Consider the following 23,892-nt stretch of genomic DNA (forward strand, 5'->3'; position numbering starts at 1 on the left):
TATCACATATGGGGCCCTGAGATATGTTAAAGGTTTTCTTAACTCGGCATTTTCTTGGTTTTCAGGGATTGAACGAGCTAGATTTGCAGGTAATCAAACTTAATTCAAAACCAGCAACTTTTTTGGTGGTGGGAATATAGATGCACATGCGTGTGCGCATACGCGCAAAATTCTATGCAGCCAATGTACCAGTCTATCTAAATATTGCCAATAGTTACATGGAAATATCATGTAAATAAACACTCTCCCTAGTTTAAATACTGTTAAATAGGGCTCATAAGGGCTACAGTTACACGCAGAAGGCAGAATACTTTAATCATGTTGCTGTGCTTCCTTGTTTACTTATTTAGATTCAGATAAAGGAAGTGGTGAGGCTGAATAGCTGACAAGTTTTCTGAGAAGAGACCATTTTGTACTTAGAGGAAACACTTGCTCTCTTGGATATTCTTGCACCATAACTCAGAAATAGAAAGCAAAACGGTTTAACAAAAGATCTGGGCATTTCTTAGGCAAGTGGATTATTGAATTTGCTGCAGGTAGCCATAGGCAGAAAATCTATGGCTGCCTGTTTCATGAATACTACTGGCATGAAAATTCTGTAACTGCTTAGAAAAAAAGAGCTGAAATGGATTTACAAAACATTCCGTATCGCTCAGTGGTGGTTGCTTGGAGCCCAGATGACCTGGCAGACTACTTCAAAAAAGTAAGTTTTGCTGTGTTTTGTCCTAGTATGGTGGAGTAGCAAGCCACTGTAACACTTCTGTGCTAAAAATAAATAAATAAATAAATAAATGAATATTCTAAGAGCAGAATTTGTTGCATAAATAATATCAAATTATCTTTTTGAATAATCACAGCAGATGCCACTTCAGAAAGGGATTATACCTACCCTGAAGCCCTTGACAAATCCTGAAAAAATGTATTCTAAATCAATAGGAAGAGAAAGTGATGGCTTCTCAGAAAAATCATCTTATCTTTGGTACCAATGTCTTGCTGATGTAACATTCGGTTTGGATCTGTAAAAGTTAAGGATGCTAAATCTATTTTTTAAGGTAGAAAAGCATTATATGTAGGTCTTGTAAGGCCTCTCCAATGAGATAATTCCTGTGACTTTCAAAATTAAAGATCCTTACTAATCAAGATGCACACATGATCTCTGATCTGGACTGAATTGCTTTCCTAATTAGTGTTACAAAGGCTTGTTATATGTCAGGGCTTGGTTTAGAATCCACAGTACCTTGTCTTTAGTAGAAGGGAAAAACAGATTCTCAGTCTACAGATCACCTCATAAGCGCCAATCTTTGAACAAGGATGTTCGAGCAAAAGGGCTATGAAAACTTGCTTAGGTTGACACACAAAAGAGTTCTTCAGCATCTGAGTTGGGGTTTTCAAAAGGGAGCTAGGTGCTCAGATTCAATGAGCATTGGGTGCTTAAATCCGAGTCTTGGACCCCACATCAGGCCTTTTGAAGGGAGGTGATGAACTGAGCTCCCATGCTAGCCCGAAAATGAGGCCTGAATGATTTTTTGTCTGAACTCACATAAACAGTACCAAAGACTCCCTTGGGACGTTCCACAGGGTTGAGGGCAGCATCTGTGCCTAAGGAAAATTACTCCAGGGTATAGCAGAGGGCTAGATGGAGGGAGAGAAATGATAGACATTCTTTCCTCCAAAATAAATACAATGTATAGAATATTATCCCTCCCCCACCTCTTAGCAGCTGCTCCTATTTGTAGAATGCCCATGTTGACACCTTGTCTTTGAAATTAAAAGCATTTGCCAATAATAATATAAATAGTGATAATAATTCTTTGGAGGGGCAGATTTAAATAAAAAGAGATCCTGCTACCCATTGCCTCCCCCTACCTCAGGATCCCAACTGACCTTCTTCCTCACCCTCCCCATCTCATTTCCTCATTCTTCTCCCCTGCTTAGGAGGTTGATGTTTCATCAGGCTTCCTACACATCCCCCCTTCACCTGCTGTAGCTTTTCCCCTAACACACTAGCCTCGACATTGCTGGGGCTTTCACACCTTTTGATACCTCTTCACCCCCGATGAGCTCTTAAATTTCATTTTGCAGAATGGAGGATTTTACACACTGGGGGTGGGGGTGGGCGACAAATTTAAAAGAATAGGCAAAACTCAGTGCTGATTTACCCCCTGCAACCTCACTGATGCTAGGAAAACTGCAAAGGGATGTGTGGCAATGCTGAGTTTGGTCCATTTTTACTGAATCTTAAATCTAATCACTTGTACATATATTTTCCATAATTTCCCCCAGGTTTTTAAATAATCAGCAATACCTCCCTATGTTTCCACTCTGGCTATAGTGCATGTTCACAACAAATTCCAAAACCTTCATTACAGTCTGGAAATTTAAACCCAAAAGGTTTGCCAAGGCTTTCAATCCATTCCAGCAAACCAGTTTCAAGTGGATATGGGACTAATGCCAAAGAAATCTAGGCCAGTTTAATTTTTGCTATTGAAATCATGCAAAATTCATGGTTTCAACAGCTTTCACTGGGTTTCGTTTGGGGGAGTTGGGACAAGTTCAAAACCAAAATGCAAAGTGAAGTTCATGGGTAGCAAAGGTGCACAGATCAAAGCCAAAGCAAACGTTTGCCGGATTGCCTGAGAAGTGAAACCGCCAACTTTGCAGTACTCTAGTTCCAACTGTTTTGCTCCTGCTTAGCTGTGTAGCAGAATGAAACCAAGATCTTGAGATATCTTAAATGAGACAGATCTTATTGTTATTGAGAACTACATTATTTAAATCCAAGTTCAGCAGATTAATAAGGAAAACACACTTTTTAACTGGTGCACAGGGTTTTATATCACCATTAACTGGAAACTACCAAGTGGGATGAAATAGGTTCCTGGTATGAATTACTGATCAGTTTATGCTCTGAGGGGCAAGAAATGATATGATATATATCTTTCATACTTATATGGCCACCCATGACTGTAGTATCGGAGAACTTCACTCTCTTTAGCCTATTAATCCTCAATGACATTCCCTTCTTCAGATGGAGAACTGAGGCAGAGGATCTTGCCCAAAGTCACACAAACTCTGAGCATGGATCTGAATCCAAGTATCTCAAATCCTATGCCCTCACCACTGGATACGCCTCTCTTTCATTAGCCCTCACAATTTGTATCATATAGAGTGTAATTCAGGTTGCTATTTGTTATACTTAGGAATGTGTGGATCTTCTTTTGAATCTACTGATATATTTACCTCAAAATATCATGCAGCAGTGAGTTCCAAAGGTTGAGATCCACATTTTCAAAAGTGGCCACTAATTTTCTCTGCCAAAACGGAGATACCATGGGGAGGATTTTCAAAGGCTCTGAGCAATCCCAAATCCAGATAAAATCACTTCCTCCAGTGTAAATGACCACACAGAGTGTAGGTCAACAGAAAGAGATTCAGGTCTCCTGACTCCGTAACTCTCTGCCACATTTAAAGCTTTTGATCAATAGGGCTATTAAACTAAAAGGCTTTCCCCAATACATCCTGTGTTCAGAAGGAAGCGATAAAGGGCCACAACTAATTTCTCAGACTTTGAGAAAAAGGAAGAAAGTTCACAACTGTAAATTTCTAAATTCACTTAAAACCAGAAAATAGAATTTTCAGCCATTGGCAAAATCATAAAGAAAACCAACTTAGGTCCCGGTCATACAAAACACTTCCTACCAGGTATAGCACTTACTGCCAGTGTCATGGTAGTAAGTACTATGCCAGGGAGGAATTATTTGTAGAATTGGGTCCTTCATTTGTATAAAGTCTTTAATACAACCTGAATCCCAAAATGATTTCCAGAGTTAGGATCCATTGCTGCAAATACATGAGCAACTGGAGCCTGCTCATGCAAGTAAAGTTTCTCATATGCATAAGCGCTTTCAAGATCAGCCCTTAAAACAATACACAGTTACAAGCTTAAATCACGTTCCCTGTTCTGGAGCCGTATAAAGGAGATAGAATGGTCCCTGGGGAATTCCACCAGTGCAGGAGTGTTCTCCTAGCGGCATGGGGCAGAATAAGTGGCTATGGAAAGCAGACAATTTCAGGGGTCTTACTACAGTCCAGACAAGCCCCTAGCCAAACCATGTTTTGGAGTGTGCAAAGGCAGCAAAAAGCCACCTTTGTGCTCCCCCAACCTGAGCTTTACCACCTCTGGACCTGATCCAGAGTCCATTGAAATCAATGGAAAGTCTCCTATCTTCTGTAACTAAAACTGAGCATTAACTCTTTCGACATGTAAAATCTAACACTGTTCTCTCATGTTATCCCAGGTATGTTCAAACACAAAGTTTAAGGAGCTCTCTGTAAACATCCACAAAGCCACTATATTCTCCTCTTTCAAATCTTGCCTCAAACACTCCTCTTCCATGATGTCTACAAAACACTCAACAATGGCTAGGGAGCTGCAATTGCTGATGATTATGACCATAATCCTCTGTGACCTTGTGCCCCTATCTCTTTGTTGGGTTAACCTGGAATCTCCTGTCTTATATTTAATTTGCACGCTCTTTGAGACAAGGGCAGCATTTTCATTGTGTGCATGGATGCAACTGCCACAATGGTGTCCCATTCTAGGTGGGCCCCGAGACGACCCCTTATTGCCAATAATCTTAATAATGAAGAGAAGAAAGTTAACAGATCATGTACAAAGTTACAGGTGTGCCATTTCAGCTTAGAGGAGACGTGTTAGTTATAACAATTCTGAATGTCTAGTAGCTGGGAGCAGGACACCCTTGTTCCATACTCCTTGGCTTTGAGCATATTGCACCATACTAGTCCAAGATATCTGCAGTTTGAAAGCACAGTGTCAAGCTCATCTGTTTTCCAAAGCTTTTGTTTCACAAGGTGATTCCAGGGAACTTGTTCAGCTTCTTTTCAGGGAAGGGCAGGAGTGGTGTATTTTTTAAAAATGTGTGCAGAGATTGTCTGATGGGGCCTTTTCATACATTTCTCAAGAAGAATAAATCAGTACATAAATAAGGGGCCAGGTGTGCTGGCCATAGTAAGGGGCAGCCTAGATCTGCACCATGCAAGCGGGAGCAGCAGAGGACAGGGGCTGCAATTCTGCCTGGCCCTGATGGCTTTGTCTTGATTAGGACACAAATATAGCTAATACAGTCTAGCTAAAAGCTCTAGACAAGGCTGTGCAGACTTCAAGATGTACTAGATTGCTTTGGGACTGAAGCATATGCTTAAAGCTAAGCTTGTGCATAAGTGCTTTGCCGAATTGAAGCCTTAAACCACTCTTAGATTTAACCAGGTGTGTAACAACAATCTTTTTCTCTCCATTCACAGTTAAAGTATAAGGACTGTGAAAAAGTCGTCAGAAAACACAGCATAAGTGGACAAAGGTTTTTGGTAAGTGCAACAATAAAATTCCATATTCACAATATAATTGTCACTTGGCTTCCCCTTGGGTTTGCAATTAAGGACATTCCTTGTGTTCTTTGTGCCGCTACACAGTTGCTTACATATTAAGGCCCAGATATTCAAAAAGGCATTTAGGCACTTAACTCTTATGGACATCAATGGGAGTAAGATGTCTACATACTCTTAAGGATCTGGGCTTAAGATCTACATCTTAAGCCCAGATAGCTCAGTGGTTTGAGCATTGGCCTGTTAAACCCAGGGTTGTGAGTTCAATCCTTGAGGGGGCCACTTAGGGATCTGGGGCAAAATCAGTACTTGGTCCTGCTAGTGAAAGCAGGGGGCTGGGCTCGATGACCTTTCCCTTCCAGCTCTAGGAGATGGGATATCTCCATTAATTTATTATTTATTTATTTACATCCTGGTTTTACACCAAAGATCATTGTTTTAAAACATGGACACTGAACACCAGGACCCCCATGGCTGCATTTAGCTTGAATCCATTTTACATTGTTTTTTAAAACAGAAAGTGAAGGTTCACAGCAGCAATATTTGCTTACATTCTTTCTGGTCATTTATAGGAAATGTTTGTTTTTCGTGTATTTGCAACAACCTACAGCTTGTCAGATTTCCCCACCCACCTTCACAGAACAGTGCAACCCACTTGCCTGTAAAAGCTAACCCTCTGCTGGAGACTATTTATGCCAAGGGCTGCCATTTTAAGCCCCTATGAATAAAAAATTATTGTTTTCTGAAACTGTATGTATAATCAATAGTATTTAAAATCACCACAAATAACAGGACAAATTCACCAGGGATATAATTCAGTGCTGCTGCACTGAAAATTAATAGATATACTTCGATTTATCCCTGCAATTCATCTGGCTCAACAAACCCATATTACTCATTTGTACAGCTGCCATTATCTGGTCTTAATTCCACATCAATTGACAGCATGTAGGTTGACATTTTTATTTTGATAAAAACTTCATAATTATCTTTAAAACTCAACTTGGAAATGATCCTAAGGCACGATCTGCCCTTGTCTTTGATGGAAAAGAGCACAGGACTCACAAAGTACAGTGGGTCTTTGCAAGTGAACCTCTATGTGGGGTATTGAACATTAGTATAAGATTGGTGTTCTAGGGAAATGTACCTTAAATTATGTATATTAGAGGCCCCAACGTGATAATCGTCACACAAAGACTTAGTGACAGCCCCGCCACAAAGAGTTTATAATCTAAGCAGACAAGACAGACAAAGGATGGAAAAGGAAATGAAGGCACAGAGAAGGGAAGTGACTTACCCAAAGTAGCTCAGTGATAGAGCCAGGAATAGAACTTCTGTCTCCTGTAACTCACTCAGTGCCTTATACATTGTACCACCCAGAGATTTATTAGCCTAATAATTACTCACTGTCATTAAGTGGAATTACAGAGTCCTGTAAATCAGTGTGAGGATAGATACATATGTACACAAAGTAATAAACTGACATGCATCCGACGAAGTGGGCATTCACCCACGAAAGCTTATGCTCCAATACATCTGTTAGTCTTAAAGGTGCCACAGGATTCTCTGTTGCTTTTTACAGATCCAGACTAACACGGCTACCCCTCTGATACTTGATACCTGCATGGAAAAGTCCTACAGAGTATATTAGGGATTAAAACAATAGGATTCTTTAGACATTAAAACTCTGTAGAATTTAATGGAGAGACATGTTCTTCCTACAGAATTTTTAAACCAAGCTACTGAATTTAACAGACAATCACATTCCTTTAATAGAGTTCTAAGGGTTGGTTTAAATGTCTTATTAAATTTTATGATTCTATAGGATGTTTCCCTAAGAGAAATATATATTTTACCACATTTCACTAATGTTAGTTCTCCAGAGCCAAGGACACCTCTGGGGACAGCAGCCTGATTCTGCTCTAGGCTGAACATTCTTCAATAGAGTTGTTGACCAAGTTTAATTAGAGACCACTTATTGCTCATATGAGCCAGGAAAATCCCAGCCTGACTTTCAGGTTCCAAGAGGAGTTTTGAAAGCTGGCAGTTTAAAAACACATTTTTATTTTCAAAACTGATCAGATATGGTCTGAAGCTGACACCCATTTATGGAATCCCACAATGCCATTTTAAAGTTGTTTACCATGTCCTTTTAAAAGCACATATAACATGCAGATCTTTCACTTCCCTCACATTGAGCCAAATTATCATTGAGACACTGGACCCTGTTGGAGGTAACGTGGAACTGCACCTGATGGGAGGGATGGGCACTTCAGGAAGATGCAACTGCTTCTCCTGGTGCAGGAGGCCAGCTCCTTGGGGGAGGGGAAGACATCGCCTCACTTCCTCTCTACCCTCTTTGGCACAATTTAGAGGAGGGAGCTGTTTCTATGACAGTCACTGGCCCTTGCACAAGGTGTGCAAAGAGCAAAGGCAAGGCTCCTTGTGTTCGTCCCCCCGCCCCCAGATTTGAGCTAGGCCAGGGACAAGATAGCTCTTTAATTGTAAGTATATGAAAAAAATGCATCAGCCCATTTCCCTAAGAAAAAAGAAAAGAGTTTAAAAATCAGCTAGTTTTGTGCAAAACATTATGAGTTTTTACCGTAAGCCCCTGCATACGTTTTAAAATTTCCTTGTGTAACCAACACTATGCTATTATTTTACATCATTATTACATCATGTTCAAGGAGTCCTCCAAACACATGATACCAATGGTGCCCTTAGGACTGTGCTAAGCATGTTGTCATGGCAGGTAACAAATATATCTGTGTAAAACCTTCATTGAAAAACCATAGTGCAAAGCTTGCCTGGCTTCAGAGTGTGTTGCCAGCATAGGACTCCTGACCCAGTCAAGAAAACCTGGCCCCCATTTTATGGTTTCATATTGACACTGTGAAGTTTACAGTTTCACATGATTTTGCTGTGCAGCTTGAGAAACTGGGTGATTTCAAAGGAGTGCAGCCTGGAGTTTTTGAGTTGGTTCCAACCTAGGCTCATTGCAGAACAAAAAGATGTGAACACAATGTGAATCAGAGAACTCTTGAGATCCAAAACCACAGAGCATTGCCCACTTCTGCCTCCCACAACCAGGAACAGCTCTTTTCATTTAAACACACGCACACTGCTTTTGAAATGGCAACTGTTTTAAAAAAAAATGTTGGGGAAACCCCCCCCCCCACCTTTTTTTGTAGGGCTCTCTGAGAGAAGCAGAGAATTCATGTATTGCCAGCAGAAGTGTTATGGCCATGGGTGAAGACATCAGTAGACTCTATGAACTGTGTTTGGAGTTCAAGTCTCTCATCATGGTTAGATCTCAAGGGGAGGTAGATCTCCACTTTCTGTGTGAATTGGTGCATAGAGATGGGCTGTATTATCTCAAAGGATATTTCACTTCCTTGGCACCACAGACACCAGAGATTTATTAACCAGTGGGCTAGATGCGTCCAGCCCTAGGGCAACATTAAGTGAGGATCAAGATCTAGCAAAGCAGAGAGAGAGAGAGAGAGAGAGAGAAAGGGAGAGGGGAAGGCAGAAGAACTAATAGAGAATTTTTTCATTAAAATGTGTGTCCATCTTTGTTCTGATTTAAGCTGCTTGTACGTTTCCCTAGGGACCATGGGATGAGCTTTTGGGTCACGTTGTTATAGTTTGAAATGCATTCTTGTGTATGCTTGAAATTTTGCCTGTTTGCTCAATATAATTCCAGTAACTCTGACAAGCTACAGGGAAAAGGCTGTTGGAGGAAAGGTTTTTTACATTGCCCCTAGGTACAGCAAGTCAACATTTTAAATCTCAGCCCACAGTAACACAGAGTGTCAACCGAGCAGCATAGCACCAGCAGAGACCCAATTACAATACAATATGGCATGGTACCTAAGCACACACCTAAGTTTAAGCATATATGTAGTGCCATTGACTTCACGTTAGTGCTTAAAGTTAGGCACATGCTTAATATTTTGTTGAATCGAATCCTAAATGCTGAACAGGGGCTTAGGTTTGTACCTGTTCTTCATTAGTTTTCTACTTATCATGCAGTCCTGTTAATTGTAATGTTTTGACACATGAAAGAATATTAAAGCTTTCTTATCTCCCAAGCTGTTACGTGAACAATTTTGTAACATATACCATGTGTGTTTCTGTTGCAGAACATGTCTGAAAATGATATTCAGAAATTTCCCAAACTGAGTGTGCCGTAAGTAAATCCAAACCAAATCTCATTTTTCAAAATGGATGATATGTTGAGTGGGTTGGAGATATAACTCCTGGACAAGCACAGGGCAAGTGGATGGTGAGGCCTTTAAAACATTGATCTAGAGACCGGCTGTTTGTGTTGTTTCAGGAAAGGAAAGGACACATTCCTAGAGAAATAAACAAGTGAGGAAAACATGGCATTTGTCATTGTGTGGAAAATAACCAGATACAGATTAAAAAATCCATTGGGGAAATATTCAGAAATCTTTGTAATTGGCCTCACCTTGCTCCCATTCAAGTTAATGACAGAACTCATTACTGACTTCAATGGAAGTAGTTAGGCCAATGCTGAGTGCTTTTGAAAGTACCACCTGCTGAGTATGATTTCATTGCTTAGTTGGATAGAGGACTTCCATCCTGAAAACATATGAAATATGTCAAATTGAACACTACATCTAATGTAGTTACTTTTTGAATGTTTTTCATCATGCCCCATCATGTTTAGATACCTATTAAAGATAAATCACACTTAAGACTGGAATAGCTTTCCTGTGCAGCTGCGGGTAGATGATTGGAAGGCATTTGAACCAATTTATATATTTTCCATCCATCATAGCAAGTTATTGATTAAAATTATATTTGCATTACATTAACACTGAGTAGCAGTGAGTTCTGCTGTTTGCAAGACTTCACCATGAAAGATAAAAGTTTCTTTGCCTGTTCTGTAAGATACCCCTCATTCTTTTGGTCTCGTGAAATAAATAGTTTTCAGTTATTTGATGATCTCTCCCTTTCTTGTGTTCTGCTGATCCCCTAGGCTTGCATTCGTCTTGTTTTTTTTTTTTTTTTTTTTAATTACATATTTTTTATATTTTAGGGCTTTGGGATTATTCTCTTTCAAATAATATTAGTCATTAAGAGTGACTTGAAAAAAATAATGGAGATATATACAAACAGATATATTAGGGTCTTATGTGAGTAATATACATAGGCAACCTAAATATAGGAGTTATTGCCAGATCTCCCTAAACTTTATTGATTTTGAAAAGATAAATTATGTCCATTGTATTTTCTTTCTCCACTTTACCTGTGGTAGAATGTGAGCAAACTTGTCTTGTATGATCACTTCGTGCTTTTCACTAAGGACTTGAATTTGGCAACAGTGGAAAAAGAACTGTGAACACCAGTGCTCAAGCTCAGAGAAATGAGTAAAGTAGATGCTAAAAATGCTTGAAAATAATAAATCCAAACAAAAACTGTAGAATTAACAAGATTCATAATAGAAAGAGTGAAAGCAACAGAATAAGGACAGCAGACTTAAAAAAGAAAGCAGGCTAAAACATGGGGAAATGGCAGCTGAGGTCCCGTTGGAAGAAAATCTCAGGATGGAAGGAGGTCGGGAAAGCTAGGAGTTTCTCAAAGAAGCAATATTAAATGATCATAGAATCATAGACTTTAAGATCAGAAGAGACAATTATGATTGTCTAGTCCAGGGGTTGGCAACCTGTGGCATGCGGCTCCCCAGGGTAAGCACCCTGGCGAGCTGCGTGCCAAAGGTTGCCGACCCTGGTCTAGTCTGACCTCCTGCACAACGCAGGCCACAGAATCTCACCCACCCACTCCTGTATCAAACCCCTAACCTATGTCTGAGCTATTGAAGTACTCAAATCGTGGTTTAAAGATTTCAAGGTGCAGAGAATCCTCCAGCAAGTGACCCGTGCCCCACGCTGCAGAGGAAGGCGAAAAACCCCCAGGGCCTCTGCCAATCTGCCCTGGAGGAAAATTCCTTCCCGACTCCAAATATGGTGATCAGCTAAACCCTGAGCATGTGGGCAAGACTCATGAGCCAGACACCTCGGAAAGAATTCTCTGTAGTAACTCAGATCCCACCCCATCTAACATCCCATCACAGGCCATTGGGCATATTTACCGCGAATAGTCAAAGATCAATTAATTGCCAAAATTAGGCTATCCCATCATACCATCCCCTCCATAAACTTATCAAGCTTAGTCTTGAAGCCAGATATGTCTTTTGCCCCCCACTGCTCCCCGTGGAAGGCTGTTCCAGAACTTCACTACTCTGATGGTTAGAAACCTTTGTCTAATTTCAAGTCTAAACTTCCTGATGGCCAGTTTATATCCATTTGTTCTTGTGTCCACATTGGTACTGAGCTTAAATAATTCCTCTCTCTCCCTGGTATTTATTCCTCTGATATATTTATAGATAGCAATCATATCTCCCCTCAGCCTTCTTTTGGTTAGGCTAAACAAGCCAAGCTCTTTGAGTCTCCTTTCATAAGACAGGTTTTCCATTCCTTGGATCATCCTAGTAGCCCTTCCCTGTACCTGTTCCAGTTTGAATTCATCCTTCTTAAACATGGGAGACCAGAATTGCACATGGTATTCCAGATGAGGTCTCACCAGTTCCTGGAATAACGGTACTAACACCTCCTTATCTCTACTGGAAATACCTCGCCTGATGCATCCCAAGAGCGCATTAGCTTTTTTCACAGCCATATCACACTGGTGGCTCATAGTCATCCTGTGATCAACCAATACTCCGAGGTCCTTCTCCTCTTCTGTTACTTCCAACTGATGTGTCCCCAGCTTATAACAATAATTCTTGTTATTAATCCCTAAATGCATGACCTTGCACTTTTCACTATTAAATTTTATCCTATTACTATTACTCCAGTTTACAAGGTCATCCAGATCTTCCTGTATGATATCCCAGTCCTTCTCTGTATTGGCAATACCTCCCAGCTTTGTGTCATCCACAAACTTTATTAGCACACTCCCACTTTTTGTGCCAAGGTCAGTAATAAAAAGATTAAATAAGATTGGTACCAAAACCGATCCTTGAGGAACTCCACTAGTAACCTCCCCCCAGCCTGACAGTTCACCTTTCAGTACAACCCGTTGTCATCTCCCCTTTAACCAGTTCCTTATCCACCTTTCAATTTTCATATTGATCCCCATCTTTTCCAATTTAGCTAATAATTCCCCATGTAGAACCATATCAAATGCCTTACTGAAATCGAGGTAAATTAGATCCATGGTCTTGCCTTTGTCTAAAAAAATCTGTTACCTTCTCAAAGAAGGAGATCAGGTTGGTTTGGCATGATTTACCTTTTGTAAAACCATGTTGCATTTTGTCTCAATTACCATTGACCTCAATGTCCTTAACTACTTTCTCCTTCAAAATTTTTTCCAAGACCTTCCATACTACAGATGTCAACAGGCCTGTAGTTACCCGAATCACATTTTTTCCCCTTTCTTAAAGATAGGAACTATGTTAGCAATTCTCCAGTCATACGGTACAACCCCTGAATTTACAGATTCATTAAAAATTCTTGCTAATGGGCTTGCAATTTCATGTGCCAGTTCCTTTAATATTCTTGGATGAAGATTATCTGGGCCCCCCGATTTAGTCCCATTAAGCTGTTTGAGTTTGGCTTCTACCTCGGATGTGGTAATATCTACCTGCATATCCTCATTCCCATTTGTCATCCTACCGTTATCCCTAAGCTCCTCATTAGCCTCATTAAAGACTGAGGCAAAGTATTGTTTAGATATTGGGCCATGCCTAGATTATCCTTAACCTCCACTCCATCCTCTGTGTTTAGCAGTCCCACTTCTTCTTTCTTTGTTTTCTTCTTATTTATATGGCTATAGAACCTTTTACTATTGGTTTTAATTCCCTTTGCAAGGTCCAATTCTACATGGCATTTGGCCTTTCTCACTTTATCCCTACATGTTCTGACCTCAATAAGGTAGCTTTCCTTGCTGATCACTCCCATCTTCCACTCTTTGTAGACTTTCTCACCTCTCTGAGATGCTTGCTCATCCAGCTTGGTCTACAATTCCTGCCTATGGATTTTCCCCCCTTTCTTGGGATGCAGGCTTTTGATAGTTTCTGCAACTTTGACTTGAAGTAATTCCAGGCCTCTTCTGCCTTTAGATCCAATCCAATCTTCAGTCCAATCCTCTTCCCTAGCTAAATTTTCTTAATTTTTTAAAGTTAGTCCTTTTGAAATCAAAAACCCTAGTCACAGATCTATTTTTTTGTTTATCCTTCCATTTAGTTTAAACTGAATTAGCTCATGATTGCTCGAACCAAGGTTGTCCCATACAACCATTTCTTCTATGAGGTCCTCACTACTCACCAAAACCAAATCTAAAATGGCATCCCCTCTTGTTGGTTCAGCAACTACTTGGTGAAGGAATCCATCAGCTATCGCATCCAGGAAAATCTGAGCCCTATTATTATTACTAGCACTTGTCCTCCAGTCTATATCTGGGAAGTTAAGGTTTCCCATGGTCACACAAGTCCCATTAGTATTTACTTCATTAAAAACATTAAAGAGGTCTCTATCCATATCCAAATCAGATCCTGGTGGTCTATAGCACACCCCAAGCACTATCCCAGGGGAGGCTCTAGTAGCTTTGTTCCCCAAGCAATAGCCAACATGGATATGTCAAGAGCAAATCATGCCAAACAAACCTACTTTCTTTCTTTGACAGGGTTACTGGCCTAGTGGATAGGGGGATGCAGTTGATTTGATATATCTTGATTTTAGGTGGGACTGTCAAAATCCTTGCTAACATTCTCAAACTAGGGAAATGTGGTTTAGATGAAACTGCTATAAAGTGTGTTCACAACTAGCCGAAAAACCATATTCACACTGTCGTTATCAATGATTCACTGTCAGACTGAGAGGTCCTATCTACTGAGTTCCCACAGGGGTCAGTCCTGTACCCAGTAGTATTTAATGTTTTCATTATGAGTTGGATAATGGAGTGGAGAGTATACTTATAAAATTTGCTGATGACTCCAAGCTGGAAAGGATTGCAAGCATGTTGGAGGACAGGATTAGAAATTGAAAGGATCTCGATAGATTGGAAAATTGGTAAAAATCAACCAGATGAAATTTAACAGAGAAGTGAAAAGTACTACACTTAGAAAGGAAAAAAAAAATCAAATGCACAGATACAAAAATGGGAAATAACTGGCTAGGCAGAAATACTGCAGAAAGTATTGTTGCAAAAAAAGGCCAATATCATTTGGGATGTATTAACAGGAGTGTGGTATATAAAACATGGGAGCTGGTTGTTCTGATGTACTTGGCACTGGTGAGGCCTCATTTGGGGGTATTGTGTCCAATATTTTAAGAAAGATGTGGACAAATTGGAGAGAGTTTAGAAAAGAGCAACAAAAATGATAAAAGGTTTAGAAAAATCTGATCTCTGAAGAAAGGTTAAATAAACTGGGCATGTTTAGTCTTGTGTAAAGAAGACAGCGGTGACCTGATATTCTTCAAATATGTTAAGGGCGGTTATAAAGAGGACAGTGATCAGTTGTTCTCTATATCCCTGAAAGTAGGACAAGAAGTAATCAGCTCAATCTGCAGCAAAAAAGGAGATTTAGGTTAGATATTAAGAAAATTGTTCTAACTGGGAGGATAGGTAAATACCAGAATATATAACCAAGGGACATTATGGAATCCCTGCCTCAGAATGGGAGGATGGACTGGATGACCTCTCAAGGTCCCTTCCAGACCTACATTTCTGTAATTCAGTCATAATGCTTTCCATTGCTTTCTTTCACTCTAACCTCATTGGTTTGTTGTCTGTTTGGATTACAAATCCCTTGTGGCCTTGCCTTCTTACCTGTTTGTAAAAATGCCTAGTAGACTATGCAAACAATAAAAATTAAAAATAATCCCATAGTTCCTCTTCTCCCTCCCCCCCCCACTCTAAATCTCCATCTTGCAAGGACACAATAAGCTCTAGTCATTTTAATCCCAAAGCAGATCTTGTAGATTATAATCAACTCTGATTGCCAATCCCATAGGCTGGCCTGAGTGGCATCTTAAATGGTGTAAAATCTTTCTGGCTTTTAAAACAAAGGAGACCAAAAGCAATTACTTCAGATCTATCTATGCCTCTCTACCATTGTTACTTATTTGTCCCCCATTACTGGGATATCTGATTGCCTCATAATCTTTGATGTTTGTATTCTAAGAGCATGCCTCTGATGTAGGGCAGTGCTATTGTCCCCATTTTACAGATAGGGAACTGAGGCACTTGCCCAAGGTGTCACAGGAAGTACAGGGCAGAGCAGGGAACTGAATTTGTAATATGCTGCCATTTATAATGAAGCAGTTTGACCTCGAGAGAGACCAACATAAGAGACTGCAGGGCAGCAGGGGCCAAACTCTCCACTGGATTATTCAGATTCACCTCTCGTCCTACTCATAGATCCCCTATTGTACCTGTCCTCTGCTTTCCCATCAGTGCCCTGTATACTGTATGTCCACATGACCAGAGGAATGGGATGATGGGCTACATAGGAAGCCTCATACAATCAGAGAAACGTAGGGATAGATAGGATGTCAAGAGGTCATCTAGTCCAACCCTCTTCACTGAGATGAGATTGGGTTCACCTAGACAGATATTTGACCAACCTGTTCTTAAAATCCTCCAGTGACAGGCTTCCCATGGCAACATATTCCAGTACTTACCTATTCTTAAAATTAGAATGGTTTTCCCAATATTAAAATCATCTTCCTTGTTGCAGATTGAGGGTAGGACAGGAAGTAATTGGTTCAAACATGGAGAACGATCATCCTCCTCCTGTTTATACATATTTGAAGACTGTTCTCATGTGTTATATCATAGAATCATAGAACTGGAAGGGACCTCGAGAGGTGATCTAGTCCAGTCCCCTGCACTCGTGCCATGACTAATTATCTAAACCATTCCTGACAGGTCTAACCTGTTCTTAAAAATCTCCAAGGATGGAGATTCCACAACGTCCCTAGGCAATTTATTCCAGTGCTTAACCACCCTGACAATTAGAAAGTTTTTCCTAATGTCCAACCTAAACCTCCCTTGCTGCAATTTAAGCCCATTGCTTCTTGTCCCATCCTCAGAGGTTAAGAAAAACAATTTTTCTTCCTCCTCTTTGTAACAACCTTTTACATACTTGAAAACTGTTATCACGTTCCCTCTCGGTCTTCTCTTTTCCAGACTAAACAAAACCAATTTTTTAAATCTTCCCTCATAGGTCATGTTTTCTAAACCTTTCATCATTTTAGTCGCTCTTCTTTGGACTCTCTCCAATTTGTCCACGTCCTTTGTGAAATGTGATGCCCAGAACTGGACAAAATACTACAGTTGAGGCCTAATCAGCGCAGAGTAGAGTGGAAGAATTACTACTTGTGTCTTGCTTACAACACTCCTGCTAATACATGCCAGAATGATGTTCGCTTTTTTTGAAACAGCATTACATTGTTGACTCATATTTAGCTTGTGGTCCACTATGACCCCCAGATCCCTTTCTGCAGTGCTCCTTTCTAGGAAGTCATTTCCCATTTTGTATGTGTGCAACTGATTGTTCCTTCCTAAATGAAGTACTTTGCATTTGTTCTTATTGAATTTCATCCTATTCACTTCAGAGCATTTCTCCAGTTTGTTCAGATCATTTTGAATTTTAATCCTATCCTCCGAAGCACTTGCAACCATTCCCAGCTTGGTATCATCCTCAAACTTTCTAAATGTACTCTCTATGCCATTATCTAAATCATTGATGAAGATATTGAACAGAACCGGACCCAGAACTGATCCCTGCGGGACCCCTTTTGTTATGCTCTTCCAGCCTGACTGTGAACCACTGATAACTACTCCCTGGGAACGGTTTTCCATCCAGTTTTGCACCCACCTTAGTTCCATCTAGGTTGCATTTCCCTAGTTTGTTTATTAGAAGGTCATGCAAGACAGTATCAAAAGCTTTACTAAAGTCAAGATATACCACGTCTACTGCTTCCCCACTATCCACAGGGCTTGTTACCCTGTCAAAGAAAGCTATCAGGTTGGTCTGACATGATTTGTTTTTGACAAATCCATGGTGACTGTTACTTATCACCTTATTATCTTTTAGATGTTTGCAAATTGATTGCTTAATTAATTATTTGCCCCATTATCTTTCCGGGTACAGAAGTTGAGCTGACTGGTCTGTAATTTCCTGGGTTGTCCTTATTTCCCTTTTTATCAATGAGCACTATATTTGCCCTTTTCCTGTCTTCTGGAATCTCTCCCATCTTCCATGACTTCTCAAAGATAATCACTAGTGGCTCAGATATCTCCTCAGTCAGCTCCTTGAGTATTCTAGGATGCATTTCATCAGGCCCTGGTGACCTGAAGACATCTAATTTGTCCAAGTAATTTTTAATTTGTTCTTTCCCTATTTTAGCCTCTTCTGATCCTACCTCATTTTCACTGGCATTCACTACGTTAGATGTTCAACCACCACCAACCTTCTTGGTGAAAACAGAAACAAGTCATTAAGCACCTCTGCCATTTCCACATTTTCTGTTATTGTTATGTTGTTATTATTATTATTTTATTATTATTATTATTATTATTGTTATGTCCCCCCTCAGCCTTCTCTTCTCAAGACTAAACATGCCCAATTTTTTCACCCTTTCCTCATAGGTCATGTTTTCTAAACCCTTTATCATTTTTATTGCTCGCCTCTGGACTCTCTCGAATTTGTTCACATCTTTCTTAACCCAAAACTGGACAAAATACTCCAGCTGAGGCTTCACCAATGCTGAGTAGAGTGGAAGACTTACTTCTCATGTCCTACATATAATACTCCTTGTAATACATCCCCACATGATAATAGCCTTATTTGAAACTGCATCACACTTGACTTGTATTCAATTTGTGATGCACTACAACCCCCAGATCCTTTTCTGCAGTATTGCTGCTTAACCAGTTATTTCCCATTTGGTATTTGTGCATTTGATTTTGCCCTTACTAAGTATGGCAACTTTTCACTTATTTTTATTGAATTTCATTTTGTTGATTTCAGACCAATCCAGAATAGTTGAGGTCAACAATTTACTACTGGACATTGGTGTTTAGTAGTGGAAGCAGAGATAATTACCATTTTAAAAACTGGGATGAAGTTGTGGATTTTTTTTAAGTATTCTTATTTTTCTGTAAGCAGAAATGCACATTAGTGTACTACAAATATAAATCTGACCTGCCTCATCACTAAATGAAGCATGCATTTTTGCAAGTCTACAGCCTTGTAAGCATACTACTAAAGTTACATGTACTGGGTCAGACCCTTAGCTGGTGAAAATTGGGGTAGCTCCATTAACTTCAACAGAGCTACACCAAATTACACCAGCAGTGAATGTGATCCAACACTCGTAACTGTGCTACATTTGTCACCCACAGGCCACAGCCATAGAAACCCAATGGGCTGAGCATGTGGTTTTTCTAAATATACCCATTTTAGGAAACCTACATGCTCAAATTTGAAAGTTACAAGGTCATTACTCCGGGATATTTCTGTAACTTTAGCAGTGGCTACGTAGGTCACAACTGCACTTACAGAATATGACAGGCAATTTACTGAAATTGGTTACAAGGCAATCTCTTATTTTGGGGAACAACATCTACCTCCTGTGTCACCCAGGCATATCTTCATGTGTCTTCGAGTGCCCCATCTTCAAACATAAAATAAACCTTGTTAAAATAGTTTTATGAAACAAACTATTTAGTAAATATATATATTAACTCTTATGCACCCTATTGGCTAGTGTGTATGTGTACCACTGTGCTCTACTGGATGGAATTGAAACTGTTCAACTGTATCTCCTAGTCCCCCTATTCAGCAAACAGCGTTAACAGAGATCTCCTTTCATTTGAGTGCTAAGAGCTGTGCTTCTGGAACAGAAGCACGGTTCTGACCCCCTGTCATGTTACATTCCTAATGGCCATAGTGTGCAGTGTACTGACAAGTTTGCAGCCTTAGGTGGTCAAGGATTTGTTAAAATATTCAGCCACAAATAAGTGATTGGTACCAATAGGTCACTGTGTGAGTCCAATTCCAGCTGGAGCATTATGGGGAAGAGGGTGCAGGTTTTCTCCCCATGCACCTGCGGCAGACCTCTAGCACTTACTGTGTGAGCACTAAATGCGCTGGCTAGTCCACCTCCCTCAAGGGATGTTCGCCAGACCACCATCCAACCCCCTTGCATGCCTGCCAGGGTCTGACAGCAATGCCTAGGCAAAGTACCTTTCACTGGCAGGTGTAAGGAGCACTATGCAGCATGCTTGCTGAGGGATCCCACCTTGTGTAGACAGAATGACTCGGAGTACCTGAGCAATAAAGTTTTCATTCCTCCCTTAGTCCCCGAAAGGAGCAAAGACTTTTTTGGCCCATTATGTGTAAGGTTGTGTAAGAAATTCTGGTTTTCTTCCCAAAAAGTTTCTTTTCTAGACAAACTTAAAATAACAAAGCAACACACAAGAGCATTATTCATTTGAAAGCCCTGCAGGCTTCTTAAGTGGTATTTAATATTTGTTATTTCCTGCTGTATCTAGGCTCTTTTTAAAAATAGATCTTTGAGCTCCTGATTACCAAACCATTGTACTACTGGGGGATGCACTGATAGAGGAGAACTATTCTAGCAAAGTCCTTCTACCTGTCCCTGGTGGCTCTTCAGGGAAAAATTAAAGATAGTCCTGGTATTTGTGTATGCGAGGGATAACCAAGACATCCTGGCTAAAACTGTAGCTCTTTGCAAAGCAAGTTCTAACACTCACGGTCAGCTGTAAAGTATTGTCAAACCTATGGCTGCTCCACTGCCAGTATCTTACCCCATGCTTTGTAAAATGATATGAGACACCATAAGTATGAAAGGCACTATATAAAGCAAATTCTACTGTATGAACGCAATACTGAGTAATTCATTGGAAGAATTGCTGGGCTGATAACCTCAAATTTTACATATTTTCCATATTTTAGACCAATATATATTGGCTTTCAAAGTATTTACATTTCTAATGATGGAATATTTAGTTTAAGTCAATGTAAAATCAAGTGACTTTAGGACCCTGCAGAATCCTGAAGCCTATTGTATTTGTTACTGTAAAACCTGACTTGGAGAGCACATGACTTATGAGGAGAGGCTGAGGGAACTGGGATTGTTTAGTCTGCAGAAGAGAAGAATGGGGGGGGGGGGGATTTGATAGCTGCTTTTAACTACCTGAAAGGGGTTTCCAAAGAGGATGGATCTAGGCTGTTCTCAGTGGTACCAGATGACAGAATGAGGAGTAATGGTCTCAAGTTGCAGTGGGGGAGGTTTAGGTTGGATATTAGGAAAAACTTTTTCACTAGGAGGGTGGTGACGCACTGGAACGGGTTACCTAGGGAGGTGGTGGAATCTCCTTCCTTAGAGGTTTTGAAGGTCAGGCTTGGCAAAGCCCTGACTCGGATGATTTAGTTGGGGATTGGTCCTGCTTTGAGCAGGGGGTTGGACTAGATGACCTCCTGAGGTCCCTTCCAACCCTGATATTCTATGATTCTATGATTTAGAAAAGCTAACTTTGTTAAAAGTCCTTTGTCTCCTGGTCATAGACACATATGCCTTAGTTTTTTGATCTGTCTAAGGTGCTCCTTGAATCAAAACTCTAATTTAGGCTGCTAGGGTAAGGTTCTGCATGCCTGCAGAGGATTGGGTGTAGCTGTGCTCACATCCACCACATCCCTTCCTGACAACCGGGAAGTTGGCGGGCGCAAACCCACCCACTGCTAAAGGCCCCTCCCCCAGCCTGGGGAGGAGCTACTGAACCCAGTGCTCAACTGAATATGTGGGACAACGAAGAAAAAAACAGGAACCAGTGTGGGGGTCAGAGGGCCAAAACTAAGGAACCAGAAGGGGACACGGAGCAGAGAACCCCAGACAGCACTCACTGCTCCCCAAACGTGTCCAAGGAACCGGCGGACGCAGCCCAGAGAAACTCTGCCTGGATGCGTGAACAGATGAAAGAACGAAAACAGGCTTCACAGTCGCAGGCCCCTCCCCTCAGCCAGCCTCCTGTCCCTGGTGTAATAAATGGCCACTTTGGCCATGGCTAGGAAGAGGTTGACAAGGTAGTTCTGCGATTTCATGGGGCCACGTATTGGGTGTGCATATATAAACAGGTGCGGGGAAAAGTGCAGCCAGAATCTCAACAAGAGGTTCTGGAGGAGCTGGAAAAGGGGTTGCAACCTGGTGCACTGCAGATAGACATACGCCAAGGTCTCCCTCACACCGCAAAAAGGGCAGGTGTTGGGAAGAGGGGTGAACCGCACCAGGCCGTGGAACCAAGGTGGAATACAGGCTGGCCCACCGGGATCCCTCACCCTCTGCAGCTGGTAGAATGTCCCGCCACTTGGTGTCGGGGTGGGACACGAGGGTGGGGAAATGAAGAGTGTGGAGCATGAGCGTGTAGAGATGGTCCTGTGGTGAGGTTCGGATGCAAATCGGCTGCAAATCGTGCAGCCAGCTCGGGGTACAAAGGGATGGGAGCCAAGAGGGCTCACAGGGCAGTGGCCTGATGAAGAGGTCCAGAGGGCCTGAGGTGAGGGGCGGGCGTGGGATACCCTCTCACAGGACCCACTCAAGCAAAGACTGAGAAGTGGGCAATAAGGCTGCCTCCACCTCCCGAAGTACACGCCGGGGGGTTCCAAGGGCAGAGAGCCCCATGCACCAGCCGAGCCCATAGGGATCCACCCAGTCCTCCCGGTTGTAGTCCAGGAGGTCTCTGATCCTGGTAACTTCCTCCAGGCCTGCCAACCTCATGCTGGGCAGGTGGAGAAGGCAGAGGGCAGCTGCCTCTGCCAATTCTATGGCAGTGCTGAGTCTCTTTACAAAGAGGGAAAATTCTCTGCTGAGAATCTTTGACTGACTTGACTTGGTTGAGAGTGCATATTAGTAACATAACAGTTAAAAAAAACCTACAGGGATGTTGTAACCATCCCTAAATCAAGTATTACAAACAGGATATTGAGAGTTCAGGTTCCACATAAAAGAAATCCAAAACATTTTAAAGCAAGAAATGTACAGCTGAGGCATCCAAATAACCTTAACTCTGCCCTGCAGTTATGTCATGCAATAACTATGTGATTATGATTAAGGTATTTTACTATTTGTGGTCCCAGATTTTATTAAACTAATTAAACTAATTTTTAAAGACATTAGCTATTGTTATATTCCCCCTTCCCCCCTTAGTACATGGCAGAGCAAAAGTTGTTTGGATGCCTTCACTGTGCATTTCTATACTGTACTATATTTAGATGTCTTTTATATGTAACCTTAATGCTCAATTTCCAGAGTATAACGTTCAATTTGGGGACATTACAATGTATATATACAATTATAATTTTGTTACCTTTGTATAGTCACATGTTAATGTAATTTGCTGTCTAAGAATTTCCTTGGCTTTTTAATAATTTTTAAAAATATCATACATGAACCCTAAACAAGAAACCCAAGAGAATGTTGCATGTGATATTTTTAATGATTTGAAGTTATGGAGTATTAACTTTACATTATTTTTCAAAATGTTAACTTTTAAGGGCAGATTCTGTGGTACACCAGAATAGTGGAAGACAACCAAGTGGTATATAAGACTATGTTGTAAAGGCCAGTATTAAGTGAAAAGAGATTAGGAGGAGACCAGTCCCTGGGTTAAAATGTCTCTGCACATCAAGGTCTTCCATTATTGTCCTGCCTAAGGTTACCTTGCAGAAGTGCCTCAATGGGCAGTGAAGCTGAGGCATCAGTGCCACTGGGAGATGGCCTAAGCTAGCATGCAGCCATGGAACCTTTAAGGAGAAGTAACTGTCAGCTACAAGTCATGTGCTTGTGAGAACTCTTGCTACATATTCTGTCTGCCTCATGCCACTGACTCATTACAAGGAATAGAACTGTTGCATGCAAATCAGCAGTAGAGGAAGAGAGGTAACCCAAACAATTGCCAATGATGTCACGATGGTCCTACTTAAGAGTTTTCCAAGCTGTTGACTTACCTCTGTCTGTAGCCTATAAAATCCTAACAATTACATAAATCAATCATTAATAACTTTGCTCAGTTGTAAAGTGATTTCGATGAATATACGCTATGCATAAACACTTCAATTAATTTTAATTATAGGGACATTTGAAGTGTTATTTTCTTTTTAAGATAATTCACATTATTCTGACAGATACTAAATTTTTGAATAGACCAATTTTATATTAATTTCAAACACAAACTGGCAGATTTACTTGTAAACACTCAGAAAATGCATTCTTTACTCAGAGTAGGTACTGTAAGACTGGGGAGTATATGCTGCATTTTATACAGAACAAAGAGGCTGAATCTCTCCTTTAGTGCAAACAGGACTCAGCATTAATCGTGGGACTGCAACTGGTGCCTGCAGAGTAAATAGCAAGGAACATACAGTATGGA

The 23,892-nt window shown here is 40.8% G+C and overlaps 1 protein-coding gene across 1 annotated transcript in view; it reads left to right on the top strand.

Annotated features, from left to right (window-relative positions):
- Positions 1 to 376: 376 nt before the first annotated feature.
- LCP2 (lymphocyte cytosolic protein 2) overlaps positions 377 to 23,892 on the top strand; it is a 51,236-nt gene continuing 27,720 nt past the window's right edge. Inside the window, exons 1-3 of the mRNA XM_065409533.1 lie at positions 377 to 703; positions 5,323 to 5,385; positions 9,549 to 9,595. Of these exons, the coding sequence (XP_065265605.1) occupies positions 626 to 703; positions 5,323 to 5,385; positions 9,549 to 9,595 (188 nt within the window). The 5' untranslated portion in view covers positions 377 to 625. The remainder of the gene's footprint in view (positions 704 to 5,322; positions 5,386 to 9,548; positions 9,596 to 23,892) is intronic.

Source organism: Emys orbicularis, chromosome 8 (assembly GCF_028017835.1).
Source record: "Emys orbicularis isolate rEmyOrb1 chromosome 8, rEmyOrb1.hap1, whole genome shotgun sequence".
NCBI lineage: Eukaryota > Metazoa > Chordata > Testudines > Emydidae > Emys > Emys orbicularis.